Source organism: Plecotus auritus (genome assembly GCF_963455305.1).
Source record: "Plecotus auritus genome assembly, chromosome: 10".
NCBI lineage: Eukaryota > Metazoa > Chordata > Mammalia > Chiroptera > Vespertilionidae > Plecotus > Plecotus auritus.
The window spans coordinates 43,410,161-43,433,521 of record NC_137785.1 but is presented as its reverse complement, the minus strand read 5'-3'; the positions used below and the strand labels follow the sequence as shown (position 1 = coordinate 43,433,521).

The 23,361-nt window shown below is 41.9% G+C and overlaps 1 protein-coding gene across 1 annotated transcript in view; it reads left to right on the top strand.

Annotated features, from left to right (window-relative positions):
- Positions 1-23,361, top strand: part of HYDIN (HYDIN axonemal central pair apparatus protein) — a gene marked incomplete at its 5' end in the record, with an annotated part of 303,461 nt that overhangs the window by 45,828 nt on the left and 234,272 nt on the right. The window contains 2 exon segments of the mRNA XM_080643807.1: positions 6,031-6,214; positions 19,380-19,479. Of these exon segments, the coding sequence (XP_080499933.1) occupies positions 6,031-6,214; positions 19,380-19,479 (284 nt within the window).

The following is a 23,361-nucleotide window of genomic DNA, read 5'->3' as shown; positions in this document are numbered from 1 at the left end:
TGTTTCCTCAAAACTAATCTATACATCTGTATTTCATTTCATAGCCCTAATCAGACTGATCAAGTGTCGTAGGGTTTCTAAAAATAATCTTTTTTGGGTTGGGATCAATGTGGAATTTTTTTTTTCAGTGAAAAATATTTCCAGAAAATAGGAAGAATGAGGAAAAAGAAGGGCTTAGATATGACAGCTTTTATATTCCCAGTTTTAGTAGCATTGCTGAATCCCTACTAACCATATACTGGTAATTTAATAATGATTTCTTGTTGGTATCTTTAATTTCTGCTTTTTAAAGTGATACTTTAGCCATAACTGGTTTGGCTCAGTGGATGGAGTGTCGGCCTGCGGACTGAAGGGTCCTGGGTTCGATTCCGGTCAAGGGCATGTACCTTGGTTGCAGGCACATCCCCGGTAGGGGGTGTGCAGGAAGCAGCTGATCAATGTTTCTCTCTCATCGATGTTTCTAACTCTCTATCCCTCTCCCTTCCTCTCTGTAAAAAATCAATAAAATATATTTATAAAGTGATACTTCAGGCAGTAGAGGAAGATAATAAAATAGAAAACCTAACTATTTTAACTAATCTCTTCACTATTAAATTTTGAATATTTCTTTTTGCTGAATCTACCCCTGCCTCTTTTAAACTCTTTTCATCCTCCCCAAATTAGCACTTTTGCTGCTTTCATTTGGATTTATTCAGCCTTTTTTATTCGCCTCTCCAATTTCATTAAAGATTAGCCCTGGGAAGCTTCAAAGCTTTGTTTAAAACCAAGTTAGTATGTGATAAAAATAAAAGTCTTAGGTCCATGGAAACCAGGCAGAAATCCCCCACTGTGCTGCCCCTAATTGAATCAGAAGGAGCTGTGACAATGACAGGACACAGAGGAACCAGGAGCTTCATTATTCAGGCAGGGAGCTTTAATCACTGGATTGCCACTGTGTCATCTTCAAAAAGTGAGAAAAGAAAAGCCTTCCCTGCCTAAAAACTTTCATTGGCCTCATGGTATAGAAACACCAAAAGCTGAGAAAGGCAAGAGGAAAATGGTCATCCACTGCTTCATTGGTCCTGATTCCCCAGCTGATGTGTGTACCATCAATCAGAATGGTCCAAGCAGGTTTAAAGATAAGATGCGAGAGCAGGTACAAGCAAAGGAGTAGTAGTCAATGTAGTGTTTACATAACTGCTTGTCCTGTAGGCATAATCTCTTGAGGAAAATGAATATACACTATCAGAGGGGAAGCCAGCTTTCAATTCAACTGTGCCTATGTGTTTGACTATATGTATAGGATATAGTTGATGCCAAGCCTACGTCCAAAAAATATTTAAGGATGTTAATTTCAACAGGAAAACTCAAGAAGAATTCAAACCAATTGCTATCAGAGATGCTAAGATATAGAGTATATAATTTCAACCATGTGTGGATGGATATTTCTCTTCTCTCCCCATCCCCTCCCCATTTCACCTTCCCTGACACTCAGACCCTTATCTCTTTAATGTTATCCTTGAGTCTTATTCCTTTTCTCTTATGTTATCTTTCTTTCACTATCTCTCTTGCTCTTTCATTAGTTCATCTAGCAATTTTTTTGTAGCAAGGGCGTAATATGGGATAACATTTTCATAACCATGATTAAAAACCTAATTTTATTATCTAGGATCATGCCCTTCCCTTAAACAATAAACTTGAAAAGTGGCACCAGATGGCTAAATAAGAATACTTCCATTTTCACTTTGGGTGACACATAGCAACATAACTCATGTTTCTCCAAACTGGGTTGGTTGATTTATGTGAAGAGTTTATTGAATATTCCGTTCCTTACCCTCTTGCCCCCTCTCCTAGGGCCAGATGCCTGGGACATGAAGGGAAATTGATTTAAAGGGGGAAATAGGCCATTTATGCCTAATATCTTATTTGACTAGATTGTCTCTCCTCTCTCATCCCTCTCTTGTTCCTTAATGCATCCTCAAGCATGCCACAACTTATATTATTAGTCATGGATTCTTATCCTGGACATAACTAGCTATGAGATGCCCATCCTCTAGAAAAAAAAAAGGCAATTACAGAGAGGTTTGTTGTTTACTGAACATTTAGTTCCCATCTCTGGATAGCTGCCCCTCTGGAGGTGGCAGTGCTCTTGCTGTGAGTATGGGCCCTCTTCTCCTCTAAGTCACAAATCCTCAAGTTGTATCTCAAGCCACACAGCAATGTCAGATAAAGCAGGATGTTCTCTGGTAGCTTGCTTGTGGTCAAAGGTTTGCTCATCCCCGAGAAGTAGCAGTCAGATCTTTAGTTAGCTGATGGTATAAATCTTCTCTTGAGCTCCCCAACGAGGCCAGTGTAGGTATCCCCAGAAAAATCCTCCTTGTGTTTGACTCTCCTGCTCCTGGTGATGAGCAATCTACCCCTTTTCTTCCTTCAGCAGCCTCTGTAGTTAAAAATGTAGAGAGGAAGGTCGACTTTGGTCCTGAACTTGGGACAGAGAGGATCTATTCTAAATGGTCTCACGCATACTTTGAGAGACTAAAATTTCCCTTTGCAGCATCGCAAGGACCTACGATTTAAAACGTCAGTGTAGATTTTTAAGTGAGACTCAGGAGTCTGCCCACTGCTTTCCAACTATAACATGGCTTAAACCTTGTCCTAAGGCATTCATCTTAAGGAGCTGAAAGTTGCTCAGTGGTCACACTGAGATTGCTAATTGCTTTAACCAGTACCCTCAAGACCCCATTCTAGCCATTGTGGTTTCTTGGCCACTACATCTTGCTGATCTCCCAGTGGAGGAAATTCAGACCTCAAGAGTAGGATGACTTATTCCTTTCTGGAGGTTATCATTTTCATTCTAGGAATGATGACTTCCTTCCTCTCCACATACCTCAGCATGTTGGTACCAACCTTAGGACACGTGTCCAGATTTGGGACTGTGGGCTAACCCCAGGCTCCAGATTCTAACAACAAAGATGTCACTCCCCCTCGGAAGAAATTCTGGACTGTAAGTTTTTTCCCCCCACTTTTATTTAAACCTTCAGAATGAGACACAGAGGGCTTAAAAATTGCCTTTTGGGTCTTTGCCTTTTTGTTGTTTTTCTGGGACTTGTAGAGAAATTAATCTCTTCAGAAATGGAGGCATTCATCCCACCTTACTTCCTTCCCTTGTCCTGAGGAATTATAAAACATTACCATAAGATTCTTTCATAGTCATTCTCATCAGACTGGGCATGGGCTTTTGAGGATTTCGGTTCCCCACTTCTCCATGAAGGTCATGCCCATTGTCTCAAGAGCAGCTGGCTCAAATTCTAGATTCACCCTGTACAGGAACTCCTTCAGTCTTCAGTGGACTCCCACAAGTAGTCAGCATGGATTTATTCCACAACATTCAGAAATAGGAAAATACATGTTTCTCTAGATAGAACAGTTTTAATTGGGCTTTGGGCCTGCCACCCGGGTAGTAATAAATTTAAGCTTGAGTGGTATTTGATAAACAGGGAGAGGACCTCTAGTCCTCAGTTTATAACAGTCATCAGAGTGCTTAGTGACCAGGGTCACATGGTCCATTTGAAGGTGGATGACTGTAACCCAGGTGTGGACATGGGAGTACTCCCAGCTGTGAAGGCCATGGCTTTTAGTTTCCAACCCCCTCAGCATCTAGTTATCATCTCTTCGGGTGCTGCAAAGGAGCAGGGTGTCTAGCACCTGAAGATGAGGAAGCATTACTGGTTCAATGCTAATTATACCTGAGACACAAGTCTTCCCTGTTAACTATAATCCATGGCTGAACTCTACTTGAGGCCTGAAGGTGATGGGTGTTGGTGGCTACCAGACCATTTGGAAAATAGGTTAAATCCAGGATTTAACTGAGAGAAAAGGCTAGTGTGTTGTTAAGCTCTCTGATAAGAGGTGTCCGCATCTGTAGCACAGAACCACCTGAGACAGGAGACCATGGAGATCAGCAGGAAAAATGGCCTCACAGTAGCCTGGGGTATCTAGAAGCCCTTGTTGGAGTCAACCAGCTCAAGGTGTTGTTGCATGCTGCCTTTTAGTATCTCAGCCGTGGCTCCATTTCCGCATGAGAGGGCAAAGATGAGACATGTGGGACCAGCCTCCACCCACCCCCTTTGCAGTAAGCAGCTGTTACTGACTTAAGAGTCCCAGCAGCAGGGGAGAAGAGCAGTGCTTGGCAATTTATGTTCTGTTTCCTTTTTTTTTCTGGTTCAAGGGTTGAGCTAATCATACTCTTCAGTTCATGGAGCGTTATCATCCATCCTAAGTCCATACGAGGCATTTTATCCCCACACACCACTCTCATTAAACCCCTAAATAAGTGTAATTTTTATGATTCCCATTATTTGTTTAACCAATCCTTCAATCCCTTACATAAAATTTACCCACATTTTTCGGTATTGTTGCTAGCATTTCGATGAGCATCTTTGTAGCGGTGTCTTTACTTACATCTGTGATATTTCTTTAGGACTGATTTCTAGAGGTAGGTGTTATAGCTTCCCCTCACAGAAATGGCCATTTCCTTTCTGCGGACTGAGCTCTCTCTAATTGGCGCTGCTCTGCCCAGCAGTATAGAAAGTCTGCTCGTTACCTGGGACACTGCTTCCCAAACACAATAAAAAGGAAGCACAGAATGGAACCAGAGCACATTGAAGCCATTTCTTTGACATCTTTATGCTATGTGGCCAGAGGAACCTAGGCACGGAAGTTATAAAAAAGAGCTATTTGACATTGCTAAGTATGTAGTTTGCATGAAGTCATTTAGAAAATAGTTGGGCCTGGGGCAGGAATTCAGTGACCCTAGGCTCTCATTAAATAATTTGTCTCTCATCATTGGTGATACCATGTTGAGAAAATGGTCATACGCCCTGGGAGGAGATAAAATTCAGTCTCCAAAAATTCAGGTGAGCCCTAGCTGTTTTGGCTCAGTGGATAGAGCATCAGCCTGTGGACTGAATAGTCCTGGGTTCACTTCTGGCCTAGGGCACATGCCTAGGTTGCAGGCTCGATCCCCAGAAGGGGATGTGCAGGAGGCAGCCAATGAATGATTCTCTCTCATCATTGATATTTCTCTCTCTCTCTCTCCCTCTCCCTTCCTCTCTGAAATCAATAAAAATATATTTTAAAAATATTCAGGTGAAGTAATGGCTACCAAGAGTAATGTGCTCACATCTGTGGTGAGGGCAGAGTAGAGGACTGCTTTTCTGACTTTTACAAGGGATATGAAGAGCTAGAAGGGGGAGGGGTTGGAGGGGGCCAATGGGGGGAAAAAGGGGACATATGTAATACTTTCAAGAATAAAGAATTATTTTTAAAAAGAGCTAGAAAGAGGGAGAAAAGGTTTCTTTAGATGTAGTTTAAGCATTTCATACACTTGACAGCTTGGTAATTGCCTGTGGTTGACACAGGGAGAAAACTGATATTTATTGAGTATCTACTTTGTCCCTGGAACTACACCAGGTCATTGATCACATTTAATCCTCAACACATCTTTAGGATGAGGGAGCTCCTGTTTTACAGGTAAAGGCACTAAGGCATAGAAGAATTTGGTGACTCCCAAAGTCACAGAGCTTGTAAATAGATAGTAGAATCAGCATCCAAACCCAGTGCTCGCTGGCTCTCAATTTTGTTCTCCAGCTAAGAAAGAATGAAAGCTAAGCAAGTTTAACAGAAACAAAATTGTCTTTGAAGTGTGAGAGGTGGAGTAGATGTTAAGTGTTTAAACAGCAACTTGGGAAAACACTATTACCTAAAATAAAATCTTTGTCCAAATATGCACAAGGGCTCAGGAGAAAGCAAGTGGAGGACAGGAAGCCCAGGAAGACTTCTTGCAGGAAGTGACTAAAGAGGAAACTGAGGCTCCTGAGAAGTTAAAGTATAAGATCACTCAGATAGCACATTACACACTCAGGGCAAGGAGGGACCGCCCCAGGGTGATGGGTGAGATCATTCCCAGGAGGATGGACTGGAGGGGGGAGCACTTTACAATGGTCTTCATGGAGTACCAAAATGAATCTCACATTTTCTGTTTTCCTTCAGGGTCTGTGAGGATCTGATCAAAGAGGAAAAGGATGAGACTGATGAGTTTCTGGAAGAGTTTGTTAGTGATCCTTTACTCCGAGAACGGATTTCCATTCTCTCCCGCACCTTTGCGAATCAGAGAAGGCTGGTTCAGGCGGACAGCATACTTTTCTTGAATAACATTTTCACTATTGAGCCTCTGGTGAGCACATATATACAGTCTGAACATATAGGGGAGTGCGGGTCTTATTTTGGTAAAAACACTCACTCTGGGATTGTTCTGAGAGCATAAAGACTCCATCTGAGGAGCCTCATCATTTTTAGGAGACAGTAAATGAAAGGTTAATGGTAAGAATGCTCATAGGCTATGTTTATAGGTCACACTTTCTATGCACCAATCACTATTAAACACTTTTAAAAAATATTTTTATTGATTTCAGCGAGGAAGGGAGAGGGAGAGATAGAAAAATCAATGATGAGAGAGAATCGTTGATCAGCTGCCTCCTGCATGCCCCCTATTGGGGATCAAGCCTCAACCTGGGCATGTGCCCTTGACCGGAATTGAACCCGGGATCCTTCAGTCCGCAGGTTGACACTCTAACCACTGAGCAACCAGCTTGGGCACTAGTAAGTACTTTGTATGCACTATCTAATTTATTTCATATATTCAATTATAGTTAATCCCCCATTTTACAGATGGAGAAATTGAGACTTAGAGAAATGTGATAACTTACTCAAGGCCAAGCAGTTAGTCTCAGTGGTTAGAAATTTATCTCTGATTAGCCTGACTGTAGTGTAGGGTTTCTCAACCTCTGTATTATTGACATTTGGGGCTGGATAATCTTCGTCCTGTACATTGTAGGATATTTCATAGCAACCCTGATCTTTACCCACCAGATGCTAGTCGAGACAACCAAAACTATCTCTGGATATTGCCAAATGTGTCCCTGGTGGGCAAAATTGCTTGGTTGAAAACTACTCTTTCCTTAATCCACTCAATAAATATTATTGACTGCATGTTCTATACCAGGCACCCTGTGTGTGTACCAGACATTGATGAAACCTTCTTTGGGACTGTTGTTTTGTGAGACCTGCTGCTGGAGTCACTAACGCAGGCAGTCAGCACACTGGTTCAGAAGCGAGGCTGATTATCAGACTGAGAAGCTAGAGAAGGCTTCTTGAGAGCAGAGCCTGGAACTGGGTCCATCTTGCAGGATGGGGACTTTTGCAAAACAAAATTGGGGATGTGCAAGGCATGGCTCATTCAAGGATCTGTGCTGGGTCTGGCTGTTTGACGTAAAGGGTTCACATAGGAAAACAGGTTGGAGAAGTGGGTAGGAGCTGAATCTTCTTTCACATCAGAAGACTGTCCGCTGCTCAGTTGAGCAAAGGGGTAGTCAGACACAATGGATTAAACCAGCAAGAGGTTAAATCAGGCTGAACATACAGTCTTGGAGGGATAGAACAGACACCTGTTAAAATAGGTCAAGCCCAAGATGTTGAAAAGATCAGGAAGGCATAAGTCTAAGCAGCAGATGACTGAGCAGGATGGAGGCAGCAGGAACAAGCAGTAGGCCCAGTGTGTGGACAGTACAGGGTCTTCCCAGCTGGGGCTAGAGATCCAGGCTGGTGGATACTGTCCTGATTCTCATGTCCTCCTGGGAGTGGCACTCAGGGGTAGCAAACACTGGTGGTCAGTACGATGTGGGAGGCACACAGGTGAGTGTTGTATATTTCCAATCCAGAAATAGAAAGACTAGGATTACCTTGGTTTTTCCTCTCCTCATGCTTACTTCCATTACCCAAAGCTTCATGATAGAGATATATGTATATTAAAGTAAGGCATTTAATAATTGTTTTTGAATTCTGAATAGGAACCGAAATGGGTATTATCACAAGGCTAAATAATGGGTATTATCACAGGACTAAGGAAAACATTCTTTAAACAGTGATACATAGAAATGATATCTTTTAAATGAGACTATTTTCTTTGTATCGTGTGGGAAAAAATCACCAGAAACAGGAAGGGGAGATAAAGTATCGCGGTGTTTATAGCATCTGTAATGATTTTATCTTTACACTATGCAGGTTTTCTTCTCATGATAGTACTCATAAGCTGGTTCGTGACAATTTTTGCAAAATGAAATAAAGGCATGAAACTTTGCCAGTGTCTTCATAAAATTATTCTGGTCAAAACAGCAGATCTCAATGTTAGTGAATTATTTATTGATTTTAAATCTCCTCCCGCCCCCTACTTAAAGATCCTGACAGATTTATAGAGATACAGTTCTTGTGAGTGTACTATAATCTTACCTTCTAAATTACTTTTGAAGGTATTTGATGGGAAAATTCTGCCATTTTATTAGTTTCTTGACCCAAATGTGAACTATGGGTATTTTCCACTGTTGAGATTTGGGTTTTCTGGGACAGTAAATAAATGCTCTAGTAGTTTGTAATGAGAGAGTTAGGAAAGGATTTATAGAAGAGGTGAGATATGAGCTGTATATTGGAGGAAGGGTAAGATTTAATTAAGTGGAGAGGCAGAAGGAGAATGTTTCTAGCTGGAGAAATTGTGAAAACAAAGAAAAAGGAGGCTATTTGTTTCATGGCATATTATATAACAATACAATGACCAGTTTTTCTAGAGCAAGCAGCCATAGAGAATATAAGAAATTAGATTGGGTCTGGCCGGCATGGTTGAGTCTTGACCGATGAACTTAGAGGTCACGGTTCGATTCCTGGTCAGGGCGCATACCCGGGTTGTGGGCTCGATCCCCTGTGTGGGATGTGGATGCAGCCGATCAATGATTCCCCCTCATTATTGATGTTTCTGTTTCTCTCTCCTTTGTACTGGGTTTAACTTCCAGCTTTGCCAATAGCCAACGTGATCTTAAACAACCATTCCAGATTTCTTGGCTTTGGTTGCTTTGTGCACAAAATAAGTTTTTTGTGTTTTGTGGGTTTTTTTTAGGGTAGGTAGGATACTTGGATCCAATTTGGGTACAGACTCTGAGCTCCTTAAGGTCAGAAGTGGTTTGTCCTCATCTGTGCTCCAGGCCTACCTCAGGACCAATTAATGGAGAGAGGGATAGAAGAAAAAAGGGAAGGAGGGATGGAGGGAGGGAGGGAGAGAGGGAGGGAGGGAGAGAGGGAGGGAGGGAGGGAGGGAGGGAGGGAGGGAAAGAGGGAGGGAGGGAGGGAGGGAAGGAGGGAGGGAAGGAGGGAGGGAGGGAGGGAGGAGGAAGTCAGGGAGGGAAATTAGTTGATGATGATGAGTTTGGCTCTGAATATGTTGAATTTGAGATGACAATTAGATGTTCAAAAAGTTTTGGAAATGCAGTCCTAAATTTGTGGGAAAGCAATCAGGAGTGGAGGTAAGATATGTGAGAATCTTATACAGGTCTTCATGGAGGGCATGAAAAGTGGATGGAAATTCTAAGAACAGTTTGAGAAAAGAACATTGCAGGGGACCCAGGAGAGCCCTCGGGTGCTGACCTTTGGAGACCCTGCAAAGTGGGGAGAAGTTGTGAATTCACAGAGAAGGCCTGCTAGGAGGCGGGCAGCCAGTGGAGGGCTCATTAGCCCGTCTTACATCTTTCTACCCAATTATTGTTAGTCCATCACCATTTTCTACTGAAGGTCTCTGAATCTTGTTCACATGTCAGATCAGTTATACCAAAGCCACTATTTAATTTCTGACAGTTGAGCTGTGTATCAGCAATTAGTGTTCTTTTTTCATTAGAGTGTGATTCCTTTTAATTAGCTTCTTGATATGAGTTGAGTTCACAGAAGCAGAGAAGATTAAAATCATGAAGTCGCATACTGATCTAGAAATCCATCTCTAATTGATATCCTGTTCAAAAACTAAAAATAAAATAAAAGGTTGATCTAGGGCAGGGGTGGGGAACCTTTTTTTCTGCCAAGGGTCATTTGGATATTTATAACATCATTCACGGGCTATACAAAATTATCAACTTAAAAATTAGCCTGCTATATTTGGCCAAACATTTAATTAGCTCACCCCTAATGCTTTGGCAGGGCCAGACCAAATGATTTCTTGGGCCTTATGTGGCCCTCGGGCCAGATGTTGCCCACCCATGCTCTAGGGGCTTAGTTACTACCTTGCTTTCAGATGGCCTCTTCAGCCTCTGTGTCCACCTAAGATGGAAATTGGCCTCAAATGAGGTAAATTTAAAAAGGAAAAAAAAAAAAATCCAAAACAGTTACCATAGTGTCTGAAAAATAAATGATATGTTTATTTTTTCAGACCTACGTTTATATATCTTGGTTTTTCAAATGAGTCAGCTAAAACCAAGGTTAGTTTAGCCCTTATTGTGTTCTCTGCATATTGTGTATTTTATGGGAACATTGTTTCTATTTTAGATGTTCTTTCAATTTAAAGCAAGTATTCAAGATCAAGAAATCAGTCACTGTCTCTAAAATGCCCAGAGGTGGTGATGGTTTTGAATTTAATCAAATTTTCTCAATATAATCGTGTGAGAAGTAGTTTGGCTCAATGCTATGAGAACAACTGGCCCAAACTCTAGCACCGAAAGTTCTTCCACTGTTCTGTGACCTGCTCACCGGGTGGCCCTGGTTAGTCCCATTGCCTTGGCTCACTTTCTTATCATGCTCATTACCTAATGTTGCTGTAGGGTCTGTCATTCAAATCTTAAGGAGTTAACACTGGGGTGTCTTGGGGTACTGATGTGGTTACAGAGTGCAGAGGTGGGGGAGTGTGTTTGAGAGACCCCAGAGAAGGACCTGGTAGAGGAAGGAGCAGACAAGACCCCAAAGTGACCACAAGGCAGTCCTGGGCAGATACAGAACAGAGGTCTAGAAGTAATTTTTTTTAGTTTTACTTGGTAATCTACTGATATTCTAATAGTAACTATCATTGTTGTTTTAGTCATTAAAACATGTGGAATATTGCCCGGCCAGCGTGGCTCAGTGGTTGAGAGTCAATCTATGAACCAGGAGGTCAAAGTTTGATTCTCAGTCAGGGCACATGCCCGGGTTGCTGGCTCAATCCCCAGTGGGGGTGTGCAGGAGGCAGTCAATCAATGATTCTCTCTCATCATTGATGTTTTTATCTCTCTCTCCCTCTTCCTTCCTCTCTGAAATAAAAAATATATATATTTAAAAAAACCCACACAAAAAGAAACAAAACAAAAAAATAACACCCATGTGGAATATTACTACTATTCATGTCAAGTTCCTTGTGTCAATTCTTTTGATAAAGTCTTGGGGTATTAATGTAATTAGCTAAAATTTTTCTTGTATTCCTTACCTAGGGAAGGTACTGGCTTCTGTAGAATACTGATCATTTCTCAAGCCACTTCTTTCTGTATAGTTTTTTCCCCCTTTGGAAAAGAAGTGTAAAGTTGAGTCTATTATGCATGTTTTGTGGCTTCCAGAAAAGCGAGTAGAATTGACTACTTTCAGAAATATAATATTCTATTTGACTAGATGGACTCTGGCTGTACAGAATTTTGACAGCCTCATTTTGTTATTTTCTCTGCTTAGGTCTCGTGGGTACCTTAGTGAGAGAAATTCAAAGACAAAAAACACAATTCTGAGAATTGAGAGGCAGAAGAATATCACAGGGCCAAAAGAGGGAATTAAGCCTTTGATTTCCATGGGCGTCTAGGAGCCCTCTGAGAAATCACAGCACAGATGTGCTGGCCTTGTTCCTGAATTCTGGGACTGCTGGCTCAGGTCACACTTTTGAGATGCAGCAATTTGCTGCATGTTGAACACTTGCTATTTTCTCAAAAAGAAAGGTCTGAGAATTTAAAGGTATTTGCTCAAACCGGTCCTAGCTGCTTGGTTAACATCGGTGAGCAAGGAAAACATTTCTGCTTTTATTAGCAAGTGTCTTTTCCATCAAAGAAGTCATTCAGTATCCCTTGGAAAGCTTCAGTTCAATTTAAATATGCCTTAAAAAGGGAAACTTGATAATTTCTTTATCATCATGTACATAATAGTAAACCACGCTTTGTTATCACTTAAGCCTGCAGAAAACACGAGGTTCAGCAATTCAGACTTTGAAAGCACAGCTCAAATTTAGTTTATTTTTCTCAAGTCGGCATAGCATGTGAGCTCAGCAGAACCAGGTTGGGTGGAAGCCCAGATGGCTACCAAAGAGGAAAGATCTAGCTCTTTGTTGCAGACCTTCCACTTCTGTACCATTAGCTGAGTCACATTGCAAACATGTGGGAGCTGACTCCTTGGAAATGGACACCAGAAAGGAGAAAGGAGGACAGGGATCCGCTGAGAGCAAAGTGTCCTTGACAAGTCACAGCTCTTGCTTCAGTACAGTTTCCCATTCTTCAGCCTCCCTGTGTTATAGCTCGGCCTCTCAGATCTTTGTGCTCGGCCAAACCTTTTCCAGTTGTGCTGGTACAATCACTATTGTATTGGAGAGCCAGTGTAGGTGCAGGGAGGCCTAAGGAAGTCTTAGGTTCCTCAAGGCTCATTAAATGAGTCAACATTTGTCCTTGTTGGAAGAAACACAAATCTGTTCTCTCCAGAGAAAGGCATGAACATCACATGTAACTACTTCAGCTCTATGAAACCCCACTGCAATTTTCACCATATGTGGGTTAGAGTATTTCACCCAAGATAAAGCACACCTTTTGTGAAAATTCCTCTGGCTGATGACCAAATCTTAGACCCCTCTCTTAGGAACTTTTCTGATCATTATTTTGAGAATCAAAGCTTTACTAAATTTAGTTTCTTGTTCAAGAAGATATAATGGAGTAGAAAAATCTCCTTGTATGTCATGTGCCTATTAGATCTTTTATCTCAATGTTAATTAGGATAGTTTACTTCAGTGTTTTAGCTTCCATTTTTTTTTCTATTTCTCTTTGAGGCAACTTCTATTTGCCCTGACGATAGAGCCATGATTTCTCTTATTTATATGATAAGCTCTAGAAGAGCAACTGTGAGTAGTGAAACATAGCTTCTAATCGGTGCTTCTTTTTTTTTTTCTGATTAATTGATAGAAATTTGACTTTAAGAAATTTGACTTTGAGTTTTTATTTCCCAAGAGAAATTCTTTAAATTTTCCTTAAACATGACAAGATAGCTGAAAATATTTATTTACATAGTTAAGAATATATCCATTTTGGTGGAACATGATGGAATTTTTTACACATTTTAGCTGCTCTTGAAGTCATTATTCACTGACCCTGTTCTGAGCTGACTGAACCCTGGCCCGGCCAGATGGCTTGATAAAGATCTGCCAAGGCATTTTTCAAGAGCTGCAAAATACTAGGGTTGGCTGTCATCCACAAGGACCTCCTGTGAGTCACCTTCCAAGATACCTGAGCACCTGAGCATAGGGTGTCTTACTATGTTCGTCAGACAGGAGCACCAGTTCATACTGGCTTCTTCTAAGTCTGATGATCAATTGTCATGTTTTTAAAATTTTCCGGCATTTTTTTTTTTTATGATGTGAGAAAGGTGAGGCCTGACCTTTTGTTATAATTGCAGTGGGGATGAAGATGTTAAAGAAAGAATATTATAGAAACCCAGTGCTGCCACTTACTTTTGGTGTGGCCTTCGGTAAGATACTTAACTTCTTAAAGATGGTTTCCTCATCTTTAAAATGAGGATAATACTACTTCACAAGGTTGTAAAGACTGAGCTAGATAATAAGTACCAGCACTTAACACAGTGCTGGGAACATGAGCTCTCATGAATCTGTTAGATATGATTCAGTCTCTTGTCAGATTAGAGATATGATTGGAAAGTATAACATTTGAATAGGCAGACATTTGGATCACTCTTCTATATGTAAATTGGAAATTAAAATAACTATTTAAATGATAAATGTAGGTATCGAGTCATATTGTAAACTACTTTCCAGATAAACCAAATAACTTAAATGTTCTTACAGTTTGGGTTTTGATTTTGCAAAATATGTAAGAAATAACCCTTCATTGAAGGAAGGAAGGAAGGAACGATGGAAGGAAGGAAGGAAAGAAGAAAGGAAGGAGCTGGGTAATAGAGAAGAGGAAGGAAGTTGATTTTTAAAATATTGTTTTTACTTAAGGATTTTCAAGGGGGATTTTTAAAAGAGCTACTTTAATCATTGTCAGTATAAGGGGAACATTTTCAAAAATTTTTTTATTTTATTTTATTTTTCCCATCACCATTTATCCCCCCTATGCCCTCTTACACCTCCCTTCTCATGACTGTATTAATCACGTGTCATGAACCAGTGCCAGTGTGTTCAGAAACAGCTTTCAGAAAGTCTTGGGACTGTGTCCATCAAGCCACTTGTTTGTCCTTGTTCCAGAGGAAATATGAAGTTCCATTTCCAGAGGTATTTAATATTCGGCCAAAAACTGCATTATGGGAGTTAGTGTTAGACCTGAAAATTCAGTCAATTCCTTCTAGCAGGTCACTTAATACTTTTATAGAAGACCGGAGAAAAACCAAGCAACGCTTAGAGAAATGGAGTTACACAGCTTTATTACGCCGGCGGACTCAGAGGAGGTTGCCTCTCAAATTCTGAGCAAACCAATGTGGTGGAAGCCCCTCTTTTATCCCCTTTTGGTGTCTTTGTCCCCAAATATGGATTATACTTCTGGGCCTTTTGCGGGCTTTGCGGGGTCTTGAGACCATACCTAAGGGCCTGGCCTGGCGCCAGCACTGATAACCCCACTCTGGGGGCTGTGTCATGGTTTATGGCCTCTGTAAAATGTGAGCATTTAGGTAACAGGTCTTGCAAGACCAGTTTGTGGAGAAAGGGGCAATAACTTAATTATAGGTTATCAAGAACATACACTGGACTTGCTGGCACAGATTCAGATTGCTAGCCCCCCTCCTCCCCCCCACAAATATCAGGGTTACATTGGAATTAGCCTTTTAGCCTTCTCAATATGTGAAATGCAGTTATGAAGCTGAGGGAAAAACAAAACATTAAGACCAAGAAGGAAGATAATCACAATATAACTGAAGGCCATTTTGGCAGTCATCCTTTCTAATAAAGAGGTAATATGCTAATTGACCATCACTCGTCACAAAGATGGCTACACCCACAGCTGAGGCCAAGTTCCCATAAGGATCCTTAACGAGCAATCAGCAGGGACCTGAGGCTATGCCCTCCCCCACCCCTGTGGGCTTGACAGGAGTCCTCAGGCTGTGTCCCCCACCTGGCAGGGTTTGACAGGGGATCTCGGGCTGCACCCCCCACCTGGCAGGGCTTGACAGGGGACCTCAAGGTGCGCTTCCCATCCTGTTGCTGGGCTAGGGGACCTCAGGCTGCTCACCCCACCCTGGCACCAGGCCGGGAGACCTGAGGCCACGTCCCCCGCCTGGCGGGGCTTGATGGGGGGCCTCAAGATGTGCTTCCCGTCCTGGTGCTGGGCTAGGGGACCTCAGGCTGCTCCCTCCGCCCCAGAGCCAGGCCAGGGGGCCGCGGGCCTCACCCCCCACCAGGTAGGGCTTGACAGGGGACTTCAGGCCATGCTCCCCACCCTGGCACCGGGGAACCTCAGGCCGCACCCCCCGCCCCAGCACTGGACCAGGGGACCTGAGGCTGTGCCCCCCTGCCTGGCGGGGCTTGACAAGGGACCTCAGGCCGTGCTCCCCACCCAGTGGGGCTTGACGGGAGACCTCAAGGTGCACCCCCAGTGCTGGATCGGGGGAACTCAGGTCGCGCCCCCCTCTCAGCGGGGCTTAACAGCAGACCTGAGGCTGCACCCCCCTGCCGGTGGGGCTTGACGGAGGACCTGAGGCTATGCCCCCCTCCTGGTGCCGGGCTGGGGGACCTCAGGCTGTGTCCCCCACCTGGTGTGGCTTGACAGGGGACCTCAGGCCACGCCCCCTGTCCTAGCGCCAGGCCAGGGGACCTGAGGCTACTTCTCCTGCCCGGCGGGGCTTGACAAGGGTGGGACTAGCTGGGTCTGGATCTAGCCCAATGTGGAGGGGGGGCGAGCAGCCGGGTCTGGGTCTCATGCGATTTTGAGGTGAATGTGGGTGGGCGGGAACTTGACTCTGGGTCCTATGGTGCGCCCCAGACTCTGACAGGAGGAAGGTTTTCATATACATTTTACTAACTTTCTTTCATCTCTGACACTTCTATTATAGAGAAAGGGCAAATAGCAATATTAAATTGTTTCCTCTAATTAGTTCTTTTAATGTGCACGAATTTCGTGCACCGGGCCACTAGTTTTCAATAAACAAGGTAGTAGTCACTTACCGATTATATCCTGTATCCTCACTCTCTGATTTGGAGCCAGAAAAGGGACAGTGATGGGAGAAGGGGCGTATGTGGAAGGAAGGAAGAACTGCAGGGGGGTCTCTGTGATGGGGCTGGTTCCTCAGACTGAACGGACAGGAATTGACATCAGAGCCAGGAGGGAAACTTCTGAGTGTTTTCATTTTCAGAAAGAAACTTTAGAACTAAGCAATAAAGAAAGGAAAACTCTTTTCAGAGACATAAATGACATAGAAGTTAATTTCAGAAGTATTGGAGAAGTACTATGAAGTGTTTCAAAGATATATAAGTGAAAGTGGGGTCATCATAGGCTGACTGCCTGTTTCTGGGATTTGCTCTCTCTGATTTGCTATAGAAAATGCTATATTGAGTTTTTGCTATAAAAAAAGAGATGTTATTTAATTTTTACTTTAATCCCAACTGAAAAATACATGTTTCTAACTCCTTCAAATGACCTATTATTGAAAGCATCCCTCTGCAAGAGGAAGCCGAATGACCAAACTTCTGTTTTCACAGATACACACAGCCCTCTTAACGCGCATTAACACAAGCCCAGGAGAGGCCTTTAGAATAGGATTGTCCTTGAATTATCTCCCCGGGCTGAGTAAAGCGGAAAGTTATAGCAAATGTCACAGGCGCGATTAAACAGCTGCGACCCAGGATAGGAAAACACTGAGCCTACAGTCCTACCCGCTCAGTCTGAACCCTGTGGACTCTGATTCTCTGGCACTGGCATCCCCTCACCAAGCAGAAGGGCTTACCAGCCTACAGGGCGCCTCCACATTAGCCCATCACTCACAGATCGCATCTGTTTGTCAACACGTCCTTCCCTGGGGGGATTCTGCGTGCCTCTCTGGAACATGTCCATCCTGCCCTTTTCCAGCCCCCCCAGTTCTAATCGTCAGATTTCTTTCATGATGGGGTCTCCAGGAGTGCTCCGGGGAGAGAGCTTAAGACTGCGGCTCTCTTGTCTGCACATGGACCATGGATTCTCTTTCTCTTGCTGGGATAATGCTTTTGAAAGTGATCCAGCCCAGCGCAAGTCATAAGCCCTTGAATTTGCCTGCGTGCACTAAGCTTACCTGACATCCACTGTATCATTTGGAAGGTCATTTCCTACAATTCTGATGAGACTTTTCTAGCAATTTCTAGGGTCCTCCAGGATGGCCCCTTTGATCAGCCAGCTTGCATAGGAACAACTTAGCTGCGTCCAGTCTATACTCTTAAACAGAGTCGTGTCTAAGCCCACCAGGCAATACACTTGTCTCATGGGTTAAGAGGAAACCTGGGTCTTCAGGAGTTCTGAGATGGAATACCCACTGATACACCAGTGAATGGATGAACCACCTCTTCTGCCTTGGCTTTCTGTCCATTCTATTCATGAGTGTTCCATATCACTAAGACCCCCCATAATCAAAGGGGTATTTTCCATTTATCAGGTTTGGAAAAGTGCCACAGTGAAATGCCTAAATCGGTGGAAGTGCTGAGGGATTTCCTGTCCCTGCATGATCTCAGCTCTAAATGGTATGACTTCTGTGGTTCCAGTTGAGGAGAAAATGTCAGAAATAGGCTGCAGAGATGAATAGACATCTGCTAATAACTATACAATGTGCAAAGTGAATGGATATGGCTGATTAACTATGTTGAACTCTTATATGAGCCACTTCTGGATTAGGTCCTGGCATAAAACAGGGCCTACCCTCATGGAGCCTTCATTCCAGCGACCTGATCTGGGAGACCAGAGCTCCCAGGACCACGTGGCACGCAGCCCTCACTGCTACTTTTTGGAGGCTCTGTGCCCTTTTAGCATTCTACGGATGCTGCCGGAGAAGCACATTGATCAGACTGCTACCTTCATAAATAAACTCAAATTGGCTCTACTTTTCTATCACCCCATTGGGTATCTGCCCCTTAGACTATTTTGTTCTCTGCTTGATTCTTTATTCCAGCGCTGTGCTCATTTCTAATTAAACTGGAAATGGAATATGCATTGGGGACTGTCTGAAACGGGAGCCTAATTATTTATCATGTTGTCTTCCCTCCATTCCTTTTTAGACTCCACCACCTACATAGATTTTTGGATGTGTTTATCACATATGCCCTACTTGGCTCTCTTTACAAAAACCCTAGAAAAAACACTCACTTTTCTACCCTCATTTTCCCAATACTTTCATCTTACTGGTAGTCTTTCCAAGTGGCCATAAAAAATAACATCAATTATACTTTAAACAGCTATTTACTGAGCTCTTACTATGTACTGAGCATGGGGCAAAGCTTTTGACCTGTATGACCTTGTCTGATTTTAGGAAACTATTTGAGGCAGGTGATATTAGCATCCTCTTTTATAGCCCTAGAAGTTAATGAAGCAGTCCCAGATTACATGGTTGATACAAAACATTTTTCAAATAATATCTCCAGGGAATTCTGATGTATGGTGTGTGCATTACAGAATTTCAAAACTTGATCTCTTTATGATGAGTCTGAGTGGTTTGAATTAAAATGAGGAACATCACACTGGATCGGAACCAGGGTTTGCTCTGGCCTTTGTTGTGCCTGGGGCCATTGCTCTGTTTTCCCAGAATAAGAGTATTTCCTTACGTTGTCACTCAAAAGTTAGAAATGTGGTCCCTCTATCAAGTGAGTTAGGCACTTCTTTCTCTCTGGCCCATCTAGACCTTATTTATACAGGCACAGCACTTAGCATGTATATTACAGAATATCTGTATGCATATTTATCATCCGTCCTACATGTGAGCTCCATGCAGTCCTGGGCCACACCCTTCATCTCTGAAGCCCAGTGCTGGGCGCACATGGGTACACAATGAATGTTCATGGAATACACAAAATTTTTAAATTTCCTAAACATCCTAGTTATAAACTAATATAACTATTAGTTATATAAACTTATTATATATTCATGAACTCACTGAAATTATTTTTAAAGCTTGTTTCCAACTTGTACCACCTCTTAACAAGTAGCCTAAGTTAACTGTCTGTTGGGTAAAATATTGCTTTCTTCTATTTATTGTAAAAATATTTCCTTCCAATCCCTAGAGTTTTAACATAATAATAACATTTAAAAGCAGCACCTTCCCTTCATCATATTGTTTTTTAACAATTCTTGCATGTTTTTCAGGAAGGTGATGTCTGGCCCAACTCATCAGCTGAAATCACTGTGTACTTCAACCCTCTGGAAGCCAGGCTCTACCAGATGACTGTGTACTGTGACATTTCAGGTGAAGACTTGTTCTGTGTGGTAAAGGCAGGCTACCAAGTGCCCAGAGCCTACAGTGGGATGCCTGAGTGTGTGTGTGTGTGTGTGTGTGTGTGTGTGAGAGAGAGAGAGAGAGAGAGAGAGAGAGAGAGAGAGAGAGAGAGAGAGAGAGACAGCGCACGCTATGGGCAGTGCATGATATTAACAGAGGAATAATGGAATTAAGCTATGCACTTATTCACTTCTTTCTAGAATAGACCAACCTCTGACGTTATACTAGAATTGTGGTGTGGTAGGGGGTGGGATGGGAAATCATGGATCTGATTTTTAGAGCAGTAAGAACATTCCTTGAGACAGATTCTTACAAATTAATTTTTGTTGTTGTTTTTGTAGTATTTGATTACTTATTTTTTTTCTTTTTAAATTTTTATAAAATAATGTATGGCAGGTGGGATGGCAAGGTAGTCTGGCAGTGGCCAGAGCCACAGGGAGGGTGTGTAAGTAGAGTGGCAACCTGATGATTTCCGGGAACTATATATAGAGAGAGGAATTAAGCAAAAAAGTAAATATATTGAGGATACCAAGAGCCAGTATTACTCTTGGAGGAGGGAGGTACAAAATGGAAAGAAGGACTAAGGTGAGCTCTTTGGTATTGGAATAGAATTGGAGTTATCATTATGAACACAGTTGTTAATAGGCAGAGATACAGAAATAAATATATACCAGGGTGGGTAGGTTTACGGCTCTGAGTACACAAGTTTATTCTTGTATTATTATTTATTAATTATGGAATTATTTTCCATACAACACCTGTAAACCTACTTTTGCCCATATGTCAGTGTGTGTATGTACATACACATGCGTATTTCCTAGCCATGTCCATTGAGAGGTCCTGGGAGAGACCCTAATAGCGTTGAGCATACCTAGAACCCAAAGTTTGATTTCTAAATTTCCACTCTCACCTAAAAGGAATCTTAGAGAATTGACTGATTCTAGGACTGAAGCAGAGAAGGAACAAGATGAGCCTGGAACATCCTCTTATGCTAGAAAGTAAGGAAATGCTCCAAGAATGACAGAGATATGTCAGAATGACACAGAGAGTAGCAAGGGGACTTCCACTGACCGAAATTGGAACAGTTGAGAGTCAAAGTAAATAATGACACAAATAGATTATAACCCAGTGAATAATTAGGACTCTGTGAATCTGCTCAGTGAGATTTACCATTTGGCAATCACAGTAATAACCAATTCAGGTAAGAGACATCAATGGATCTTAAAATTAGTGGATAAAAGTGGGATGTGGAATAGTAACTTACATAGTCTCAAAATAGTCTCCTTCAAAATACTTACTAATTTTAAAGAGAAGAAATTAACTTTATACTGAAGAAAGCTAGTGGATGTTATCTTAGTTAATACTAGCAGTAACAGAGGAAATTAACTTCTTGGACCACCGGCTAGAATGCAATGAGAACACAGCATCTGTTCAATGATATTACAGCCAAAATACCTACCTTGGGTCTAATTAATTATGAGGAAACATCACACTAACCCAAACTGAAGAACAAAACAAAATGACCAACATGGAATGAATGAATGAATGAATGAATGAATGAATGAAGCCTAGTATGATCTGGTCTTTCCTTGCCCATGACTGTGGGATTCTCAGGATAGCCTCAGGATAAATGCAAAATGGACTAGCAGTTTCTGTGTTGACATAGTCTGTTTCTACACTTCAGACCAGCATGCTCAATCCCAGACTCCTTAATGGATCTGAAGGAAATGTTGGTCCATCAGCTTAGACACAGGCTGGAACTGCTCCAGAGGCCCCCATGTCACAGGTGGCGGGATCTCCCTCCTCTCCATGGCACCCTGGGACGTTGTACTTGGTCATTTTCTAGGGGGGTTGGCTGCTCTCTAGGAGGTTCCCAAACATTGCGTAATTAGTTGTATTTATCTATTGTTTCATTTGTAATTTGGAATTCTGCCACAAGTCACATCCTAGATAAACGGAATAGTATAATTTTCCATCTGCATGGCATTCTTCTTTATTTTGTTAGTAGTATTTTGTAAAATATGTTTTTATTGATTTTAGAGAGAGAAGAAGGAAGAGGGGGAGAGAGAAACATCAATCGGCTGCCTCTTATACACCTCCTACTGGAGATGGAACCTGCAATCTGGGCATGTGCCCTGATGGGGAATCGAACAGGTGACCTTTTGGAGTATGTGACAATACTCAACCAACTGAGCCATACTGGCCAGGCTATTCGTGGTATTTTAAAAGACATAATTGCTAGGGAAGGGTTTTGTTTAATAGTAATTTATCTTCCCTGTAAATTCTGTGCAATTCTACACGTCTTTTCAGGAGCTGATAATGATTCCTTACCATTATCTTCAAAGGGTTGATAAAATCCTTTGGTTTTAGGTCACTAAGAAATACTTCTTAGGCAGATTGCAAAGCTCCTACCTTTGCTTTATTTTATTTTGCTTTGCTTTTGTTTTCCTATATGCTTTGAGAGATAGAAGCAAATACATATAGATTTGCTTCCCCTCCCACCTTTTTGCATAACTGATAGCATACTAGTACTTTACATGATGGTTCTGACATTGCTTTTAAAATATTTCTTAAAGATTATTCTATAACATTAAATGTAAAAGTACCATTTTTTTCATGGTTGCATGTGAATATTTTTTATTTACATACCACAATTTAACTTTCAATCTTTTGTGACTAAGAAATAGAACATAGATTCAGAAATGTATATAATTCATGCTGTGGTGGGCAGAGCGATGGCCTCCCAAATATGTCCATGCTCCCAGCACCTGTGGATATGGTACTGTGGATATGTTACATTATATGGCAAAGGGGAATTAAGACAGACAATGGCATTTAGGTTACTGATGAGCTGACCTTAAGGTAGGAGATTATCCTGATTGTGTAGGTGGCTCAGTGTAATCACAAGGGTCCTTAAACATTGAAGAGGAGGAGGCAGAAGTTATCAGTCTCAGTGTCAGAGTGATGTGGTATGAGAAAGATTCTTCTCGCCATTTCTGGCTTTGAAGATGGGAAGGGCAAGGAATTCAGACAGCCTCTAGAACCTGGAAAAGGCAAAAAAATGGGCTTTCCTCTAAACTAGAACCAGCAGAAGGGAGCCCTGTCAACACCTTGATTTTAGCACAGTGCGACCCATCTTGGACTTTTGACCTTCAGAACGTTAAAAAAAATGTTTCCATGATAGTTGACATGCAATATTATATGCAATATTATATTAGTTTCAGGTGTATAACAGTGATTAGACATGACCTCCAGCACTTTTAAGATAAATTTGTATGTTAAGCTACAAAATTTGTGGTAATTTGTTGTAGAGCAATAGGGAATTAATACACATATATAAATTATAATTGTAAGGTAAACATTATGTAATCACCACCAAGATCAATAATAAAATATTTCCAGCCTTGAGAAGACCCCCTGGGGTGTTCCTTCCCAGTCACACTCCACTCACCCTAAACTCCCCTTGAGATGATCACCATTCTGTCTTTGACGACCATTATTCATTGCTTTTATTTATAGTTTTTACCCCATGTATATACTCTGAAACAATGCAATTTAGTACTGCCTGTATTTGAAATGTACATCATTGACATTAATATGCACATCTCATCCATGGCTTTGCTTGTAACTCTAATTGTATTTCAGTGTCATTGTTGCATAGTGTGCCATTATGCGAATGCACGTTCAGAGACAGGAAGTAGCAGGGAAGGTCATCACTGGTCTTGAGGGAGGCCTCTAGAGATGCATGAAATTTAATCTGCAATCCCCAACTGCAACCTTATTTCTTTCTAAAGCTTTTATATCTAGGCTCAATGAGTACAAAGATGTATAAAAGCATAGTTCCTACCTTCA